Raw genomic sequence first — 20,839 nt, forward strand, 5'->3', positions numbered from 1 at the left:
ACCATCGATCTAGGCATCGTGCGGGTAAAGCGAGTCGTCCCATGGTTCTGGCGCGTCGGAAGGCTCGATATCCATCTCACTGTCGTTTTGATCCACCTCGAGGTGCTCGGTGTTGGAGATGGTTGGAGACACCGACGATGTCGCCGGGCTCTGGTGTACCGTTGGCCCAACAAGTTCTGCATTCGCGATAGTTGGAGGGGAGGCCTTTATTGGAGAATCATCGACCATTTCTGACTCAATCTCTATAGCCAAAGTATCTTCGAGTGTGACTATCTTCTAGCCTGAGTTTGTTTGCTTGGCCATCATTGCATCCCGCTTCTGCGGCCGAACCACCTGTCTGTCCTCTCCATTCTCGTCATCATATTCCGCTTCCCTACCATCTCCCACGAGCGGGAATTTAACCGTTTCATGGCTATTCTTCTGTTCTTCAATCTCAGCCAACATAAGGTTCGCCAGCCTATTGTGATCTCTCGAGATGTCCGGAAAGTCCTCGTTCACGAACTTTGCCATTGCGTCGGTGGAGTCTTTGGACCGTGCTCGCGACGTCATGATATCGCCATAGTACTCGCGATGGATCGGGCAGACGGCTGTAGGTAGCTTCTTGAGGAGTTTAATAATTGTGGCTTGGACCGTGTAAGGTATTAGATAGGAGAGACCTTTGGAGGTGCTTAAGCTGCAATATTTGTAGTCGACCATGATTGATAGTCGAGTGACGAGTGATGTCCTGGGTGGATGCAACAGTATTCTGGAAGATTGACCGTGATTTTAACAAGAAAGAGTTGGTTCTGTCTGAGGTAGTATGGACAATAAGTGGAACTTGACAGTGAACGAAAATACATGTTTCTACTGGGTAGGCGCAAAAGTATTTTCTGATAGCAGTGTAGTATCTACCTTGATATGTTGACTAGCGAGTCCTTATACCCTCTAGCCTATTTTGTCCCCTTCTTTCATCCACTATTGCGATGTTTGTGAACGGTTTTAAGATCAGCCTTTTCCCTATCATCAGCCGGAGCCGGCGACTATAAATTCCTTGCAAGTCCTCCCATCCATCGAATTAGTGTATGTCGCCGCGTCCAAAGCATCCAGAGGCTCGACTACCTCGCCGAAAACAATATGTTTCTTACCTAAATGCATAGATGAATGGCCGCAAATGGTGAGTGAGGATATATTGGCTTGTAGGAAAAGTCACCAGTAAGCTATTATCGCAAACCGCAGGTTCATTAGGCTCAAGGCGATGATCAGTGATATAGTAGGTGTGGAGCTTGCACTAATCAAAACTTTAGCTTAGACCCAAGCAATTTTTAGGAGGTAGTTATGCAGTTGTCATCATCCGATGTATTGTGTATCTCCGCCAAACTGGACATTCGCTTTCAGCCGGTTCATATGTTCTTCTCTCAAGCATATTGCAGCTGTTATATCCTTCTCGAGTGATTTTGACATAAGGAAAACGAACCCTTCTAGCGCTTTGGAACGCGGTTTCCGAACAGCTTTAGGCTTGCCTAGCCTAACATCAAACCCAGATCGGAGGTTCGTACCTTTGGCCATGAATTGAGAAAGATCAACCATCCCAAAGCTCTCTCTCCACAAACTCTCTTCACTTTTCTGGCCATAAGGCCGGGAGAATGCCTCTCATAAGCAACTTCGAACATTCCTTCTTCCTTCACCGCTTCCACAGCACACTGGGTTCCTCAAGGCTAGCCCGGTACTGTCTACCTTCAGGAGCCAATTTTCACCTACCGTAGCGTAGACTTGTGTTGCAGCCCTTGCTCCGCAGCCTTTGACATGCGCTGGATCTCTGGATATCCAAACACAACCTGATTCTGCTGTCCAGAAACATGTTTATTCAGAGCAGATCTTTCGACGATGTCGCTTGGATGTACGGATGCAGCCTTGTTTGAGGGGGAAAGATAGACCTCGAAGAATTTTGATAGATCAAGTTTCGGAATACGAACCATGAACTTCCGGAGGCAAGAACATTCTTTCCTCTCTTCTAGATACTCCAGTCTGCATAGGGTTGCCTGTCCGACCTCGTTTGCCCTTGGTGACTGTCTCCAAATCCATAGCATGTGTCCATCAGAGCATGATCTGCCATGGATGGCGCTTGGTCCGTATCGTGAATGGCGAGTATCACTGTATCGATGAAGCGGGTGAAAGGCGCTGTAGTGGACGAATCATGGACTAGTAAGATTCTCGTCCGAGGCCCAACGCGCGAAAAGCGGGGGCAATAATAACATAGCTGCCGCATGAACTCCCGCAACATCGACAACGCCAATGACCCCTTACGAATGAAGAATATCAATAACTGGAAGTAGAGTCGCATGATCTTTTTGTCGGCATGGGCAACATAATCGGGCATTCTCTCCTCGGCCACTCCAGATCCGTTATCTCGTTCGTATTCGGTACGACATCGTCCCCGAAGGTAGTAAGTGTTGTAACAGACCTACTGGTTGCAAGGCTCATGCGCATCCTCGGGCGTCCATAATCTGGTCGGTACCAGTACCGGCATACAAGAATATCAAATTCACTAGATGGGGCAATAGATCGGTCTGACGCTCGCATGGCAGTGGCCTCTTTTGGTGCTGTATTTGCATCCACCATAGCTCACAAAGTTCCCAATACCCGGTTTCACCCACCTATGTCACCTCAAAGACGCCAGAAAGCATCGCGCTCACCGGTGCGATGCCTACGTCGTTGATACCGCTTGAGAACCGCACCAGTAGGCGCCGACGCAAGTCTGGGCCGTAACTGGTTGCGATACCCCTAGAGCCATGACTCAAACCATTTCAAAGCTTGAATATATGCCGACTGCTTCGCATACTTCTGCTTGGGGATGTTGGCGTTGACCCTAACCCCAAAACCGTGGGGGGCGCCCGAGTATAGTGTCTGTTCATAGGTAATGTTGTTGCCAGTGAGAAGAACCTCAGCGTCGTAACGCTGCGTAATGTTGTAGGTTCTGTCGAGCTCTAATCATCGCATTAGTCCAGCAATCATAAGCAGATAAAACAGCACTCACCACCACCCGCGATACTGATTGGATTCACGATAGTAGCGATTTCTGCATTGGAGAGCACACTCGGATGCGCAATAAAGCCGACATCAACACCCTTGCCTTCGGCCAAGAAGCGAGATACATATCTTCCTCCAAAGCAATATCCGACAGCCCCGATAGTCTTAATGCCGAGGTTGCCGCGTAGATATTCGATCGTCTTCTCGATGATAGGCTCGACGTTTTGGGGTTGGTGGTTGGGGAACCACGCAGTCAGATTGAGTTGACCTTCAGGAATATTACCGGGAATCGCGTCGCCATTAAATAGATCGGGAATGACGGTAAGGTACCCTGCGCGAGCAAAAGAGTCCGCAAGCCTGGATTACGGATTAGTTCCGCATTGTGCTCTTTTTGCTGCGTAACTTCACAATTTGTTTTCCAGGAGCGGAACTCCAAAGATGTCAGTCACGAACAGGATCGCGTTGCTGCTGTTCGTCCTGCTGCGGTGGTCTGGATACGCGTGATAGATCTCGACTTTGATATCTTAGTGCTGCTCATAGAGATGAATCGTCCTCAACATTGACATACTTCCACCGATATTCTTGATCTCGCCTTTCGGTTGGCCTTTACTGATGACGGAAGGAAACTGGTGTCCCGGTACCTTCCATGCAGAGGCGAGGGTGAGTGTAGCGAGCACAGACACACAAGCGCAGGCGAGCTTCATGGTTATATTGATACGGGGAGATGTCAATTGGAGAGGTTCAGAGTGTAAGCAAGAAAAGTAACGGCTAGAACTTAAGGTAGATACGTCTTTATAGATACCGTTTCACGTAAACTGCCTTCCTGATTCTTCTACACTAGGTCAGCACGCCTTCCGATTTGCGGAAAAGCGGACGGGAATGCGATCATCCAGCCTGCGTCATCACCTACATACATGTTAGTACACATGATATGACCTGGGGAAACAGCCCTGGAGATGTAATTTGCAGGAGTTACGCAGCAAGATTACAATTGAAGATCTTTACTGTAACTGTCAGCTTTTTGCATTAGCGGCTTGTGTGTCTTGGCAATTCCCCTCTCTCTTTCAAGCTTCGTTCCAGCTTCCTTGAAGCCTGGTGTAGAGCACCCGGTACGCAGCTCCACAGAGGGTGTATGGGAAGTTTGCTTATGCAGATTGGATTAGCGTATGTAGATAATTGCCTCTTGCTTCCTGCTCTAGGTGTTGCAGCGCAATGGTTGTTGAACTCGTAGTTCTGCCGGCCGGCGGTATTAAGTGCACAAGCTGTGCAGGAAAAGCCGACAACAAGCTAGAGCTATTTTGAACGAAGTCATGGAACTAAGCTCAAAACCGCCTACCTGGCCGTCAGCAAGTCATATAAAGAGACTCCATCTTCGACTGCTGCGAAGTGCCACATGCGCTAGATCTAGCATGGCGCTGCGGTAGTCTGCATCGTAATTATGCCAACGCCACCTATAACCGATGCGATTAATGCGGAGGAAGACTGGACAGGGAAATCGAGCACGGAAAGCCGAAAGCTTTAAAGTCGGCTCGGTCAAAGGGCTCATCTTGGGTGTTTCAAGTACGCGCCTACAAAATTCGAGATTGACAACCACGAGATAGGAAAAAAGCCAAGGGTTCAAGCACAACTCGTAACTTAGTCTTCCAAAGAAGCAGCGGCCCATCTGGGAGTTTGCTGTCCTCGTATTTGTAACTGAAAGCGTCAGAAATGACCAACACCTTAGTCACTCCGGAACTAGAGCGAATCATCCGTCAATTCGCGGACGCAGCTTACATCCGATACCTGCAAAATGCCCCCTGTTATCTCATTTACCCACCATCATCCACCTCAGTATAATGAATTCTCTGGCGTGTAATGCTTCGACCTTGGTCTTTCGAAGACATGGCTACTGTGCGATTCTATATCTCCCTTGACTCAGCACACGCCACTGGACCTCGCGTGCCCTCGCATTTTATTTCCAACGATGTTGCAGCTTACCAAACTGCACCATCCGTGGGTAGGTTTGTTCCCCATGCCTCAACTTCGGGACAACACTATTCATGCAGCTTTGCACGATTCACGCCTCGATGAAGATGAGTTGTGGTTCGATCTTCTGGAGACGAAGTACGCTCATGTTAGTGCTGAGAGTCCGTCACTGCAAGTGTGGGGTGAGCCCTGGAATATTTAGAATTGGGAAGCCAACAGTGAGTCCCTAAGGAAGTGAGGCTATCATCTCCACGGGTGTACGACATTTTTAGATTCTACAAACCATTGGCAAATATGAAAAGGAGAGAAACCGATCTCGTTACCATCAAGTGTAAATAGAAGGTTGTTAACGATGTAGTGACGCAGCATATGACACTGTGCGAGTGTCACTGCGACTTGAACAGATTAAGATGGGGACGCTGAACACAAGGACTCTGGGCGTCAGCCAGTAACGAAGTACGGGAGTAGGGCTTAACGACTTACGATTAATGAACAATGAAACATCTAACAAGTCGTCTCCAACCCACTACGAGCTGGTGTAAGCCTAATGTCACGGCTATGCGCAAGTGTCGTCACCTGTTGTTCCTCCAATCTGGTTTTGGGTGTACTTGTTGACAGCAATACCTAGGTACGGAGCTTCGCAGCGCTTACAGCTCCACCAGATCCAACTCTGATCAAAGAGAGTGGAGATCGGAGAGCAATGCATAGGGGATGCTGCTTACGCAATTACCAGTGTTGGTGCTTCTCCATAGTGAACAAGGAGCGTTGTACACGGCACACGGACTTCGTACCTAAAGCACTATGTAGTTGTGAATGAGGACGATAGAAGTTTAAGATAAGTAACCAGCAAAGGTTGGTCTTAAGACAAACGATTCGTGAAACGGGTTTCCCGATCGAGCCTAGCTTCTGTCAGCAGTCTGCACAACTGTCTTAACATAGACAACGTCAAATGATTCCATGATCTTTGCTCAGGGTATTTTTAAACTTCTTCAATACTATACATAATTCATTGCCTAACGGCGTTACTGACGTGACCTTGCCAGGTGTCCGGCGCTATTTAATGAGGCTGTGTTAACATCTCGATTCATTCAAACAGGGATAGCGCGATACCTTGGAAGATAACATACCTCCTAAGCATATGTGAGGGGGCTTTATTACCGCTGATATTGATGGTGATGTGGTAGTTGTGAATGGTTCGTTGTCTATCGGTTAGTGTAGTATCCTAGGGTGATATGGGATGAAACCAGAGTTGTTTTGAAGAGAAATGTCATGCGATTCGTACAGTAGAAGATGTATCTAAGGCCCATAGAACTCAGCGATCCTTGGTGACAGCGCTAAGCGTAATCGTAACGCTACGCTTTACTTTGTCATACCTGATAAGCCACTAGCAGCCTTTCGTCTGCAGGAGGAAGTAGTTGGCATAGATTCTGTATTCGTAATTCGTAAGTCGTTACATCATGTCCCTGCTCTCCTCTACTACTTGGTATCCAACGCCCATGTGTTCAATGCCCCCATATCATCCTATGTTCTCTAGTCTAGTTGTCGCCGTCATCTCTACGAGCTTACAAAGCTCTCCCTCTTGACCGCGAGGAACGTCAAGCTCCACAGCTGTCGGATGTTGCTCTCAGTCGAGGTCAATGAGCCGAGCTGCTCAACTTGGAATCCGTTGTTGTACTTCCAGCTCCATACTTCATGGCTTAGCTGATCACGATTGGCGTCAATGATATCCCAAAGATTGTTATAGGCGGAGAGGACCTTGTTATGAACCGTAGAGTCTGTGCAGAAGTCTGAATGATTGTGTCAGCACGTTGATGATGTAAATAGAGCTTTGGTGATTTACCAGGAGCATCGCCCTTTGCACAACGACCAAGTTGTCGCGCAAGTCCAGCGCCCATCATAGCAAGCTGCCAGCTCCAGACCACAGTACCGTGGTAATCAGTCTTCGAGAAGCCTGCAGCAAAACCTGCGTTTCCAGCGTACGCTGGATTCGCGACAAACAGACCAACCTCACTCGCCAAGCCAACTGGGAACGGTTGAAGGATATGGTCAGCAGTTTGGCTGATATATGCCGTTAGTTGGGTCTGGTTTGTGGTGTCCAGGAAGAAGTGTCGGAAGCAATCGTCAGTGTTCATAACGGGTACAACGGGTGATCCAGCATTGCCGTCTAAGGCGAGACCGTAGTAGACGACGTCGCTGTTGACTTTATCGGCGTGGTTGGGCACACCGAGGTTGGCGTTGGAGACATAGCCTTGAACGAGAGACTTGGCCTCGGCTTGTGGTACGGTGACTTCGAAGAAGCGTAGCGTCTCGTCTTCCCAGATTTGTGCGTACCGATCAGCCTCTTGGGACCAATCGGGGTGATCTGAGAAGAAGCCAGCACGGCTCAAACTAGCGATAGCACGTAGTCCTGCTGGTACAAGAGCTGTGTTGACGTCATACGGAATGCGGCCTCCTCCGAGACCATTGTTGGAATCGCGCCACTCGCCGACCGATTCGCCCTGGTTGAGCTTGATGAGATTCTCTTTCACTTGGCTCTGCGCGAATGGCGCCGCGATTCGCATGATCTTCTCGGCCGTGATCTGGGCTAGCTGAGAGTAAGGCAGTCCATTGTTCTCAGCGAGAAATGTCGCAGTCTTGCGGAAGAAAGCATCAGAACGTTGCTTGCCAGCGTCCGTATCGACAAAGTAGCTATTCATAGCAACAGGAAGCATGAAGTCTGTATCAATCATCTTATAGTCACAGCTAGGTGCGCTGGAATCGATCCCCTTCTTCCTGTTCAGCCAAGTCGAGTAATCGCCGAGAACCTCTTCATGACACACTGTACCGTCGTTGCGGTTGATTCGCTCAATAACAGCTCCGATGACGGCTTCGATGGCGGCTTCGCTGAGAATAGGCTGCATCAGCAGCATCGATATCATACTATCGCGACCGAAGTAGGTGAGAAAGCGCCATGTACCGGCTAAGAGCTTGTTGGTGTATGAGAGAAAAGACAAGGAGGTGGTCTGATCTGGATTCTGCGCAATCAAGCCTGAAGAAGCATCGTTTAAAACTTCTTGAGGGCTAAGCTGCTCCAACTGCGGGTAGTTGTAAGAAGCTTCGAAGCGGTAAGACCCCGCGCCGAAGGTCAAAGTCCATGCAGCTTCACGGTTCAGCGTGATGGCTTGGGCGCCATTCAGAGGCGAGAACTTTAGCGTAGTGATTGTTACGCCGTCGAACCAGGTACGGTTGATTGAGGCGCTTCCGTCTTGATTGGTAGCGAAACCGAAGCTGTTCTGGAAGTCCTGATTAACACTACCTCCTTCGGTGAAGTCACGAATACTCCGTATACTACCCAGAATCGGTACAGTCAGTCTAGCAGCGGTGTTGAACTTGATCGACCCTGAAACTCCAACGCGATCCGAAGCGGTCAGTGGCTCTACCGATTGTCCATTTTCAGACTCCTCCAGGCTCATGGTCAGACTGCCCGATCCGCCCTCAGTCTCGAATCGAGCCATAGCACCACTATTACCCGCAGGCCATGCAACAAGAAGGCGAGGCTTGGCAACATTGGGATCTCTATCTGGCTGGGGACTAGTGACGATAACGTGGACGCTGGTATGACAGTCTGAATAGAAGTGATTGTTGTGGGGTCCGTCTTGGAGAGATAGTGTCGTGGCTGCTTCCGCGCATGGAGAGGATAGATCAGTGACAGGCGGGGGAGAGGATGGTCTTCCTTGAGGGTAGGCTAGTACGCCAGCTACCAGGGCGGCTGAGCCCAGTACCGTAAATGTGACCATGGCAATCCTGACTGACTCGTTAGTTGTTGGGTATCGCATATTGAAGGTAGAGAACGTACTCAGGCTTCCAAAATCTACTTCAGTACCTCCAGCCTGTGGTGAATGGTGTTGTGTACGTCGAATATAAAATTCTTCGCAGTTGCAATCACGGCGATGAAAATACCGAGAAGGGTCTTCTATTACCGCTATTTCACGTCCCCAGGGCCGTGCATACAAACAATAGTTTTACAGATTTACTTATTCCCTGGTCCATGCTTCACTTTTATACTCCTCGACCCCATACCGCCCTTTACGTGACCCACCCACGATGTGCTGTCACACGACATAGAACTCGACGTCATGGCGCGGAGCGTTAATAGCTCGAGTCTTCTGAGATGTGACGTTCGCCGCAGCTGCCCTGCCTGGAGAGACCAAGATCACGATGGTTACTCCGGTGTCTTGTTTGTGGGGTACTGTAGTGTTGGTTCGTTGTACTTTGACCCGGTGATCTTAATTTCCGAGCGCTTAGCCGGATCGGGTCGAGATCTACCCACGGGCCCACATCGCCTCATCGTGTGTCATGACCCGCAGACTTCAGTCTCTCCTGCATCTTCTACAACCGCTATGACATTTGCCAACGGCCTTGCATGAGCAGTGCATCTGATACACACGACGCCTCTCAGGCATTCACCCAGAAGCGTCTGTCGTAATCTCTTGAGATATATCACACTTTTGCGGGCTATCGTCCGATCAAGCCGCTGTCATCAGTATGAAATTGTCACGCGCCGACGGACTACCATTACCTTGCTAGTGCTTTAGTACACGCCGGAGGAAATCGGTAAAAATTCGTAGTTCTGCTTCATCGCGACTGGTCACTAGCTCTTGTAGTCTCGTCATGGCCACGGGTACAACGACCGAGGCCGTTCGAGTAGCGCCAAATGAACAGCGCACTATACAAGCCTCCCTTAACACTCAGCAAGATGTCATCGGCAAGATGTCTTGACCAGAGGAGTACGGTCTAGAGTAAGGTACGGAAGGCTTTGGCCAATCACGGATCTATCCCGATATGAAGTGCAACATCATAAAATCTGGGGTAATTACAAGGCGTGTATGGGTAAAGGATGGTTACGAAGAACTTTGCCGGTCCCAGTACCCTGGTTGATGGTCCTGGGAGGATGCTTATATCGTGCTCAGTGCGATATTGAAATGGGTTGACAGTCCAACCGTCCATCACATACGCAGAGATGCGCCTTCCAGCCATCCCGATACTCTCTCTCCTCATCACCGCCATCGATGCACACGGCCGAATAACTACAATAACAACTTCCACCGGCACCATTTACCCAGGCTGGGACCCCGCGTCCTCCTCCAACCTAACACCCCCTTACCCCCTCGCCGCATGGTCCGCCTCAAACCTCGGGAACATCTACATCCCCCCCTCCCAATTCAGCACCTCAAACATCGCCTGCCACTACAACGCCGTACCTGGAGCTCTCCACGTTCCCGTAACAGCTGGCGAAGAGCTAAAACTTCAATGGAACGAATGGCCAACGTCGCATGTGGGACCTGTCATGACGTATCTAGCGGAGTGCCAGGGTAGTTGCGCTGACGTAACGGGAGAGGAGTTGCAATGGGTGAAGATGGATGAACTGGGGTGGCTGAACAGTACAGGCTGGGATGAATTGGACCTAGGTGGAACGTGGGCGGCGGATATGCTCATCGCGAATGGGTTTTCGTGGGTGGTGAAGATACCAGATGTACTTGCTGAGGGAGACTATGTTTTAAGACATGAGATTATCGCGCTGCATGTAGCGGAGAAATTGGATGGTGCACAGGCATATCCGCAGTGTGTGAATTTGCGGGTTGCGACAAGTGGGAGGAATAGGGAGGCAAGGAAACTGGGTGGTGGGGTGAAGGGGAGGGAGTTGTATGGGATGAGGGATAAGGGGATATTGGTGGATGTACATCGGAAGATTGAGGGTTATGAAATACCGGGGCCCAAGGTATGGGAGTATGCGACGACGGTAGGGCAGCCTTATCAATAGATCACGTACGTACGCCAAACGAACAATTTGGAGTTTTCTAATAATGAATATTGGATATCAGAGCTTGTTACATAGACTTGTCTCAAACAACAAAGGAAATTACCACTACGCCCATACGTGCGTCCCCTTTCTCCCGGGGCGCATTACCGAAATCGAAGACATGCGCCAAAATTCTCCCGTCAACACAACAACTACTCATGCCTGCTGCTCCTTAGCCGGCCTATAATGTCCATTCAGGTCCGCATCGCTCCCATCACTCCTACTCTGATCGCTCTCCCTCCTCTCCCCAGTCAACTTCTCCGGGTTCTGCGTCGCAGCCATCTTAGCAGCCTTCTTCCTCCTCATCTCACCCCAAACAACCGCTGCCACCCACACGCACCACATGACACCAGCAACAACGCCATACGCGATCTCGCCCTCACGCGAGTTTCCCGCAAGCAGCAGTCCAAGTCCACCATTAATGATACCGAGTGTGATAGCGATGCGACCAACCCAAATATGCGCATAAGACCAGAGAGTACGGTGGCTGTACTTCTTGAAAAGAACGTGGTGGATCCAGCCTAAGAAGGGTTGGAAGAAGATGAGCGCGAAAACGAGCATACCGATGATTGCATGGTGGCTACTGATGTAATGACCTCCACTAACAGGCAGCGCAAGCCAAATACCCAGACCAAAGGCAGCGGTGTAAGTCAAGTAAGCGAAGATCTGGAAACCGGCGTGCAACCACAGGACACCGGGGAAGGAAGCCAGGCGAATGACGATGGAACCAGCAGGGAAGAGAATGACAAAGGCGAGGGAGGCGAGGACCCCGTGGGCGATGAGATGCTTGCGTGTGTCGGGTTCGCTGGAGGAGATGGATGTGAAACCGGAGTTTGCGCCGCCATTGTTGGGGAGCGTGTCGCAGAAGGGGAGCGAGGAATCGTCGGACTGACGTTTATCCCAGGGTGCGCCTGTGGGGAAGGAAGTTGGACGTGCGGTGGGACGACCGGTCCACCAGTCATCATCGTCGTCGTAGGACTGGGTTTTGCTGGGCTTGTCGTATTTGGATGCTGATGCTGATGCTGTAGCTGCGGCGCCGGATGGGCGTTGGCGGCAGTTGGTTGCGGCTGGGGTTGCGCCTGTTCCGCCGGTGGTACCAGATGGAGATGTGTTGATGAGGGGGTTTACGCTTGAACCGCCCTTGGCTGCGGCAAACTCCCAATTGAAAACCCCTTCGTTGTTGTGCTGGCGGATGGATGCAGAGGTGGAATCGTCGTTTTTTGGCCCACCAGACGATTGGTAGGCGTAAATCCAGTTACCGCTGTTTCCGGTGAAGTCCATAGTGCCACCAGACCAGCTATTACAGTTCGAACCTATGTCACATGTCAGTTGTTGTTCGAGCTCCAGCGGCCGGTAGACAACTTACATCTCACGTTGGCTGTCATGACACCGTTCGCTACACCAGAGCCTTCCAGCAGGGTGACCTGAGCAGCATCATTGGAACTGGGAGCTTGGTAGCTGCCCGACGTCCGTGGAGACAATGTTACGTTGCTGCCATCTGCTGAAGTGTATACGACGAACATGTTGGAGTTGGCCATGCCACTGCCCTGGCCAAGCGCAACCCATTCATAGCTACTTGGTGCAGATATCTGGAAGAAGATCTCTCCGGCTCCAGATGACGCTGCTGTTGCATCAGGGATGTTGAGCCCAAAGGATACACTGTCAGAGGGAGAGATATTGGCGACTTGGGCCGAGGCGCGATAGGCTAGATGTGGTTAGTATTGTAGTACTACTGGGCTATGGTTAGGGGCTTACCCAAAGCCAACAGGCCTACAGCAGATGCCTTGGTATTTCGTCTCATCTTTGATAGAACTTGGGGGTCTTGAAAGGAAAGTCGATTTTAAGTTGTCAAAGGGCTCGACGTTTAAAGGCTAGTGACGCCCAGCTGAAAAGTGGCTTGGAAGGCGTTCCTAGAGCAAGGTGGATGACAAAGCTACTGATCTGGCGTAAGGATAGCAGAGCCAATGGGCCGATGAGAGAGGATGCCTTGAAGGTGAGTAACTAATGTTCAGTCCGATGATGTTCGTTGAATGTGGACAAAGAGGTTTATAGATGGTGGAGACCGGGTCGCCCGTCTTCCAAGAGTACCATCCAAGCCCCAAGATAGATGCTGACAGAAGCATGGCTACGTACACATACTTGACCTAATTTGGTGAGTAGGTATCGAGTAGGCACAGTCGAACCAGCGGTATTACTGCTGCTGTGTGGTTGGACAAGGCTGGCCGAATGCGGCGGCTTTGCGGAGAGCCGTGACCGACTGGGCAGACCGCTTACAACCTCAGGATATGACAACACAACTTGTGCAAGAGGTACGCGTCAGAGACGCCATGAGGCGCGAACAGTGAGATTCCCGAGCGAGCATGGTTGCAAGCTTATCGTGATACCAGTAAGGGCCAGCGGAGTTAACGTCGGCGTGGCTTGGCTTTGACGCGTGCGAGGTGGCTAAGTGCAGGGACAAAGAAGTAATTCAGACTTCGGGCGAATAGCACATCGCGTATTTGCAAAAGTAATATCCCGATGCTGGGGCACGCTGGCGAAGGCAGGCATGTTAGTTCGCGTGCGGGTGGTGAACATGTCTGTTAGCCGCGAAGCCCTAGACGGCCAGTCCTGGACCCTGCCGTTGTGGGGCCCTGACCGCACGTTTCATCGTCCCAGCCGCGACTTGTTCCTCAACACCCACCTCCGCACTCCGTATACCAAGACATGTCAGCAAAGTGCGTTGGGTCCAGACTCTGATGCGTTCATGCTCGTCGATCTGGACAAATTTCTACAAGACCTTGGGCTCAGGGCTGTCCCTACATATTGTCAGCCCCTATCGTTCGTTTGACTTTACTCCAACGCTACTCGGAGATTCGGCCATTTCCACATATTACGGTATATACGGTGTCCGGTACTATAGCTACTACCATATCGAGTTGGTTACTGCTTAGGGTCCTCTGCACTGCATGTGTAGCTGCATTTCCGGTTTCACGTGGCGCTGTATTTGTCTCGATAGGCGCAGCGTGGTGGCTTGCAGCCTCAGCCCTGAACGTCCGCGTCAGCTTTGACAGAAACCTTGGAATCCAGGAAGTAAAACCAACACCATCGGCATTTTGTACAGAGAATCACCGAGGTATCACTATGCCAAGCTGATTCCATCCTCTCAGCATACGTCGACGATGAGCTATCGACATCTCATCGGGAGATGACTCTATTGCGTCTTGGTGACGCGATTCGTAGGGCTGACGTTGGTTGTAGAACGAAAGGTGAGCGCCTCGATCTTACAAAACAATTGTTCCACATCCGCGACCATTACAGTCCTGCTGCTGCGATAGTTTTGTGCAAGTCCCTGTCTTCGTGTGCAGTTCATGATTCTTTCGTTGTTCAGCTCGACGTGGTAGTTTTCTCCAGCACCGATAAAGGCCCTTTTGCGGCTGAGCAGCAATCTCATCAATCACGTGTCGTATCATGCACTGCCTCTTCCAAGTGTCTTGGTCTGAAGTCACTTTCAGACTTCCCATTGCACTCGAAAAAGGCCCGAGGAAAACCTGGGGTCATTCCCTACGACAAATCATCCGGTGGTAATGCTTAGTGATGGTGCAATTCCAAATTCATAGTTCGCTGCGCCACGGCTCTAGAGCGTATTGGCAACAACCAGCGCGGAGAAAACTGGATGCGGGTACGGCCGTAGTAGAGTTAGGCAGTTGTTGGCCACGATCGACGCAAGCGAGGTACAACACCATGGACAGCACCATCGTGGTCTCCGATCCTCCGCAAATCACCCGGCTTCACGGCGTCTCTATGAACGCGATGTTCGTATTCAATCAATGAATACTCCACCTTCTTCTTTTGAACATTTACTTCTACCACATGGATCTGGAGCGGAGGCGGTGAGTCTTCCTGCTTCTGGTTGTTTGGGCATCAGACTTCATCCTACTTCCTCAAGTCGTCGCATATCCACTCTGCGACCCTCCTAGCTCCGCCATTCACCCTTCCTCCGTTCCTGAGAATTTGGAATAGCCGATACCCATGTACCTATAGTGGAGATGTTTGTCGTTGCGGAGTAGCATGCCCAACTAGGACTGACGTCCTCCTTACGACCATAGTAAGAGTGCCGACAGTCAGAGCCGTTCGATGGCACCACGCAGTGTTTTGACATTCGAGACCACCATGTACAGCGCGTTCGGTGCGTTAACTGTTGACACAAGCTTTTCCCCGCCTTCTTACCTCATCCTAGAGTGTGGGTGTTCTATGTATATTAGCGGTTACCCGGCTGCTGCATTTAGCCATCACTATAACATGTCGGTCACACGCAATGGCATCAGTGACTGTTCGCATTACTGAATACCTCCTTCTCTCCGCTGTCCCCATGTGCGTTCACATTAGGCAACCTGTCAACTTCATATGTTGCAAACGATGGCGTATTGTGCGATAGATGACATGTCGCTAGATGGCATTGGCAACAGCATAAGAGACAACCACATAAGACTGCAAACAGGTCATAGCATAGACGCAGTAGGATTGTAGCTTCACAAAGACATTCGCATCCCTCCAGAGCCTCGCGACCGCCACAATGGTATCTCTCAAGCACCTCACCGTCGCCACCTTGATCGCGACTGTATCAGCGCAGTCAGCGAACGCCACGATTCGCTACATGCCCTTCGGCGACAGCATAACTGAAATTGTCTGCTGGCGATCAAAGCTCTGGCAGCGTCTCCAAACCACTGAATGGGCAACCGTGAACTTCGTCGGTAGCGGCAAAACCGAGAACAACTGCCGCGACACAACGTACGATCGTGACAACGAAGGGCACTCTGGTTTCCTCGCCATCGATATCGCGAATAAGAACCAGCTTGACGGTTGGTTAAAGACGAATCCGGCAGACGTGATCACCATGCACTTGGGCACAAATGATATTGTGCAGCAGAATAAAGCGGTGACGGATATCATTGCTGCCTTTACCAAGCTTATTGCCACTATGCGAACCTCTAATCCCAGAATGAAGATTATTGTACGTATCCTCAACTTTTCCTTTTCGCTACATATCATCTTCTTCTACCCCAGTATCCGCTCTCCACCCACTCACTGTCTCAGGTGGCACAAATCATTCCCCTAGGCAACGGAAATTACAACACCAAGATCCAAGATCTGAACCGGGCGATTATACCTTGGGCTCAGGGTCTCAATTCGACTGGGAGCCCGATATGGGTTGTAGATCAGTATACGGGATTTAGTGGGAGCGCGGATTTGAGGGATGGAGTCCATCCGAATGACAAGGGCGATGTTAAGATGACGGGTGTGTGGTTTCCAGCGGTTGTGAGAGCGTTTGAGGCGGTGAGAGCTGATAGGGTTGTCGTAGGGAAGGAGTTCATGGCATAGCTGGGAGAAGATGGAAGAGGGACAGAAGGGCATCAAAGTAGCTCAAGTGGCGTAGCTCAAGTGGCGTAGCTGAAGTAGCGTAGCTGAGCCTATACATGGTCTACCTCGAACCATGTCAAGATGTTTCTACAGTTTCACGAATCATGTCACTTTTGACGATGTGTGACATGCTTTGATAGCTCGGACGGATCGCGACTCCAGTATAGAAAAAAACAGCACGTGACCTGGACGCTATGATCCCACGCTAAAAACTTCGTGGGGCAACGGCGCCCAAATTGTCGACTCTCCGACTAGGGAAGGCGCATCAACAAATAACAGCACTCTTCCACTGTCACCGCTTCCAGCGCCACCTCTTCACACACAGACACTTTAGTGTTGCATGCTTTTATCTCATCGCGGATCATTCAAAACAAAGTTTTAGACGTCAGCACTTAGATATCCGCCATGGGAGAATCAAGGTACGTGCTCCGAGGGGTTAGGCTCCGGCCCATGTCCGCAGACATGGCTTCACTTTGCGAGCATACACTGACGGCACCACGTGCACAGACAAGAACTCGTCGCTTGGTTGAACAATCTTCTCCAGCTCAACATCACCAAAGTCGAACAATGCGGTACCGGGTACGTCACGCGCGCCGAGCCGTAGAGGGGCATCAGGGTCCACGAGTGAGAACACGAACTGACATGGTGGAACAGAGCAGCACTGTGCCAGGTCTTCGACAGCATATTCTGTAAGTCCTTCACCCACTCCATGCGCGAGGCGAGATTAAGACTAACAGCGTGCAGACGATGTGCCCATGTCGCGAGTCAAGTTCAATGCCAACACTGAGTATGCATACCTGCAGAACTTCAAGGTATTACAGAGTACGTCTTCTCCTCCCCTCCATGCTAATCAGTACAAAAGCAACTGTCGCTAACAGCGCAGCAGACACGTTCGCCAAGCACCAGATCGACAAGCCCATCCGCGTCGAGTCCCTCGTAAAGTGCAAGATGCAAGACAACCTCGAGTTCCTCCAATTCGTCAAGCAATACTGGGACCAGCATTTCCCTGGCCACGAATACGACCCTGTTGCCCGTCGCAAGGGCCAGGGCGGTGTCGCTACCGGCGGCGCTCCCGCACCGCGCGCCGCTGCCTCGACCGCCCGAAGAGCACCTGCTGCAAGCAACACGGCTGCGCCTAGGACACGTACACCGCTTGCATCTGGAGGCGGTGCCGCCAGCGCTGCTTTGCGCGAGGAGAACACTGCCCTCAAGGAGACTGTCACGGGCTTGGAGCGCGAGAGGGACTTTTACTTCAGCAAGCTTCGCGACATCGAGCTGCTGATTCAGCAGGCCATGGAGGCTGACCCTGAGCTCGAGAAGGACGAGGGTCTGCTCAAGCAGATCCAAAACATTCTCTACTCCACCGAGGAGGGCTTTGAGATTCCACCCGAGGCTGAGGGTGCTGAGGAGGAGACGTTCTAGACGGGCGATACTTCTCTGCATGATACTCCGACGGTCATCGACGTACAAGAGGAACTGCAAAAGGTCATTGCGGAAGCACAGGTGCTGTTGGACAAGGCTGAGGCGGCTGATACGGCTAGGCCCAAGGGAACTGACATTGTCGGACTCGGTGGTGCGAAAGAGGTTGGTAGCAGCTCTGGATCTCCCGTGGCTCCTCCATAGACGGACATGTCTTCCGGTGAGACTCTTCATTTTGCACATCTGTCATATCTTCTTCCTTCGTCAATGCCTCCTCCTTAGCCAAGCAGTCTGCCGAGTCTTCGGAGAGTGAAACGTTCCGAGTCCTGAAAGGATGGACAAGGCCATGATTGCATTTGGAAGCGAGGATACCACTTTCTGGGGAGATTACTTTCTTCCTAATTTCAATTACACGATGTTTATGAGTTGTGTGGTTGACAACTAGGTCCTTTTTTCATCTGTCAAATCGTTGAACTGTGCACTTGTATGACTTGTTATCTTTTCTATAGCTTTGCTGCCTTTTCTAATTTTTGACTTGTACTCTTGTTCTTTTTGCTCACAAAACATCCTCCTCCTCCGCCGCCGCCGCGTCTGCACAACCCAGAAATACTCGACCGTCGTTCCATCTCACTTCGATTCACCTTCCCCCAGACCTCTTACTCAAAACATTCCCCACTATGCCCCGCATTATCCTCTCTTTCTCACTCTCAGCTCCAAAACATTGCCCGCAATTCCAAGCCGGGTCATCTAGGTCCACAGACTCCTATGTCGTGCCAATCAGCTCCATAGTGACAGTGCAAGGTGATTCCTGGGAAACTGTATTTGGGTGTGTGTGAGATGATGTTTTGGAAGAGTGCGATGTGGCGTGCTTTCATTTGGTTTTACAACGTCCTAAAAACTTGACGTGACATTTTTAGTACGGAAATAAGCTCAATACGTCGTTTGATGTAGTGCATACAGGATTGTGCATTTATTCCTTGCCGATGGAAGTAATGAATACCCGTGAAAGCTCCCTCGGAAAGGGAAGGCTACTTGAACAGCTGTATGCATCAGAATCTCTGTCAGGCGATAGATGTCAAGTCGCCCTTGGGTGATACTCTGCATCTGAAGTTCAATCTCGCGGTTTGACAGGATTGCGAACAAACACCCAAAAAGTGGATAAAGTGTTGCGCAACACTCTTAGCCCATGAAGCGGAAGCACCGTGTTCATGCATATGCTACACAGAATATCTCACGAACATTTGCGAGAAATCACCGATATGCTTGGGCGAACACAGACAGCATGCACTTACGTATTGTGAAAAGTGATGTGTATTGTACCAGCAATATCCCTCATAGACCACAAGGGTTCGCTCACATCTTACGTCAATACAGGGTGACTAGACTCAAATAGCAGAGATGATTTGGCAACCAATTGTATACACTGAGATTGGCTGTGCTTTAGATTTGAAGACCTTCTATTGGACCGGCAGTCTCGTCTCACCTCCTCCAAAGCCAATCTTCGAATTCCTTAGCGCTCAGTCCCCGCGGAACCTCATGTAGAGCTGTCTTCCAATTCATCGAGATACCTTAGTATTCATGGGTCGTCGGGTCTTGAATTAGTTTCTTGTACTGTATCACATCCGGAGTGTCGGCCCCAATGGTGGTCACGTATAGTGGCACCAGTCTTTCTGCAAATATCCGGGCCCTCGCCAAGTCGCCGTTCGCGATAACAATCTGGAAAGCGTCGGGATATGCCTGGGCTAGACCAACTTCATCCAAGATCGGTTCGTTCCAAAGCCGGACCTGTTCATCGACACAGCTCAGCATTCGCCGGGAGGACAAGATGAGGCCCGGTACACCACCTTCATCGATTATGCAGTCTAACTTGTGGATTCGGTTCAGCTTCACGTCACTCTTCCTGCTCTGGTTGCGTGGTAAAGAGCAGAGTCGACAGTAGCATGTGAATTTGAAGTTCTCCTGGAGCTCTTCCCGCCGCGTCTTGCGATCTCTGCGACTGCTCAGGTAGCATATTGTGATCTCGTCCCCTTCAAGGATATCTCTTACAGCATGGATCGTGAGCTGATCAAGGTTCTCGTTCCAAAAGTTTTGTGCATTACTGTCACAGGCGTGATTGATTCGACATGCTTTCATAAAAATACCCCCAGCATCCAAAGTCGATCCCATGGGTAGGGCATTCGTTCGAAAGATGCCACGCCATTTCTCTATAGGAGTGGCGTAAGGATAGACATTGTCCATAGATAAAAACTCGCGTAGTTGGTCTTTGCTTAGAGAGCTGACCTGTTGATGAATAGACATGTCCAGCTGCTCCATGTTTGCGATTGGGCGTCCTACAGTAATGAAAGCTGTTTCAGAGATGATTCGCGTGCCCTTTGGTATATCTTTGGTCGCGATGATGCCTTTACCCTTGCCAGAGATATCTTCAACGGCGTACATTGGTAGGCTCGCTGAAACTCCCATTGCGCCGATTTCTTCTCCTTGTACGAAAATTTTCTCTTCCTAGAGCGTCAATCTCAGATCCGGATAAAATCTTGACTCTTCACTCAATGATTCATGAGACGATGTGAAGAACGACTGCAGTAGCCGCAGACATAAGCAACCAGATGGCGTGCCCTCCGTTTTATCTTGGAGATTCGGTTGCGCTGCAGGCATGGTGCAGAAATCTGCAAGTCCACGGGGCAAACAGTGGTTGGCTGCAAACTTGACGGAAGCGCCTCCAAGGTTAGCTGAACATCAGGATCGAGGCTGCACTCGTGCGAAGATACAACGATGATACCTGCAAGACTACGTCCGAGGGTCCCCATATTGTGTAACAAGAACGTTGTAAAGTGCACTTGATGTAGTTCTTTGGGATCCGCTGCAGCTGGATTGACAACGACTCTGTAAGCACGCGCTGCTGACTATGTATCGAGGGCTTGATTTTATAGCCAGTTGGTGAGATGTACGAGAATACAAATGCCGGGAACATCGTCGCAATAGTAATCGTCTCGGCTGACGTCTGAGTGTCGCAACGCCAACACTGCTGCACCGGACCAGAGGAACGATCTTGGGCTTACCGACTGGTAGTTCAACAGTTATAGCCAGGGCATGATTTATGATGTCGATGGGAAAACCAAATGGTCCGCGGCGCTCGTTCGCGACACTTAAGCTTGCTCGGATGCGGGCTTGGAGTGCTGTGGGGAACGATCGCCCGCCTTCAGCGTTGCTGCCAGT

General features: G+C 50.5%; 8 protein-coding genes across 8 annotated transcripts; 3 read left to right on the forward strand and 5 right to left on the reverse strand.

Annotated features, from left to right (window-relative positions):
• Window positions 1-9: 9 nt before the first annotated feature.
• ALTATR162_LOCUS267 (uncharacterized protein) lies at window positions 10-696 on the reverse strand (the record flags this gene model as incomplete). The annotated part of the gene is made up of 2 exons (XM_043307860.1): window positions 10-276; window positions 334-696. 2 exons carry the CDS (start codon window positions 694-696, stop codon window positions 10-12), a joined length of 630 nt encoding a protein of 209 aa, XP_043163795.1.
• A 2,064-nt stretch (window positions 697-2,760) lies between these two features.
• Window positions 2,761-3,710, reverse strand: ALTATR162_LOCUS268 (uncharacterized protein; the record flags this gene model as incomplete). The annotated part of the gene is made up of 4 exons (XM_043307861.1): window positions 2,761-2,963; window positions 3,014-3,363; window positions 3,415-3,520; window positions 3,575-3,710. The coding sequence occupies 4 exons, from the start codon at window positions 3,708-3,710 to the stop codon at window positions 2,761-2,763; spliced, it is 795 nt and encodes a 264-aa protein (XP_043163796.1).
• Window positions 3,711-6,525: 2,815 nt separating this feature from the next.
• ALTATR162_LOCUS269 (uncharacterized protein) lies at window positions 6,526-8,786 on the reverse strand (the record flags this gene model as incomplete). The annotated part of the gene is made up of 2 exons (XM_043307862.1): window positions 6,526-6,758; window positions 6,812-8,786. 2 exons carry the CDS (start codon window positions 8,784-8,786, stop codon window positions 6,526-6,528), a joined length of 2,208 nt encoding a protein of 735 aa, XP_043163797.1.
• A 1,184-nt stretch (window positions 8,787-9,970) lies between these two features.
• On the forward strand, window positions 9,971-10,771 carry ALTATR162_LOCUS270 (uncharacterized protein; the record flags this gene model as incomplete). The annotated part of the gene is made up of 1 exon (XM_043307863.1): window positions 9,971-10,771. The coding sequence occupies one exon, from the start codon at window positions 9,971-9,973 to the stop codon at window positions 10,769-10,771; it is 801 nt and encodes a 266-aa protein (XP_043163798.1).
• A 195-nt stretch (window positions 10,772-10,966) lies between these two features.
• On the reverse strand, window positions 10,967-12,611 carry ALTATR162_LOCUS271 (uncharacterized protein; the record flags this gene model as incomplete). Its single annotated transcript, XM_043307864.1, has 3 exons — window positions 10,967-12,123; window positions 12,177-12,515; window positions 12,566-12,611. The coding sequence occupies 3 exons, from the start codon at window positions 12,609-12,611 to the stop codon at window positions 10,967-10,969; spliced, it is 1,542 nt and encodes a 513-aa protein (XP_043163799.1).
• A 2,751-nt stretch (window positions 12,612-15,362) lies between these two features.
• ALTATR162_LOCUS272 (uncharacterized protein) lies at window positions 15,363-16,168 on the forward strand (the record flags this gene model as incomplete). The annotated part of the gene is made up of 2 exons (XM_043307865.1): window positions 15,363-15,800; window positions 15,884-16,168. 2 exons carry the CDS (start codon window positions 15,363-15,365, stop codon window positions 16,166-16,168), a joined length of 723 nt encoding a protein of 240 aa, XP_043163800.1.
• A 444-nt stretch (window positions 16,169-16,612) lies between these two features.
• ALTATR162_LOCUS273 (uncharacterized protein) lies at window positions 16,613-17,629 on the forward strand (the record flags this gene model as incomplete). Its single annotated transcript, XM_043307866.1, has 5 exons — window positions 16,613-16,626; window positions 16,715-16,786; window positions 16,862-16,896; window positions 16,952-17,029; window positions 17,094-17,629. 5 exons carry the CDS (start codon window positions 16,613-16,615, stop codon window positions 17,627-17,629), a joined length of 735 nt encoding a protein of 244 aa, XP_043163801.1.
• Window positions 17,630-19,195: 1,566 nt separating this feature from the next.
• On the reverse strand, window positions 19,196-20,086 carry ALTATR162_LOCUS274 (uncharacterized protein; the record flags this gene model as incomplete). Its single annotated transcript, XM_043307867.1, has 1 exon — window positions 19,196-20,086. One exon carries the CDS (start codon window positions 20,084-20,086, stop codon window positions 19,196-19,198), a length of 891 nt encoding a protein of 296 aa, XP_043163802.1.
• Window positions 20,087-20,839: the final 753 nt, after the last annotated feature.

The sequence above is a fragment of the Alternaria atra genome, assembly GCF_907166805.1.
Source record: "Alternaria atra isolate CS162 genome assembly, contig: 19, whole genome shotgun sequence".
Lineage (NCBI taxonomy): Eukaryota > Fungi > Ascomycota > Dothideomycetes > Pleosporales > Pleosporaceae > Alternaria > Alternaria atra.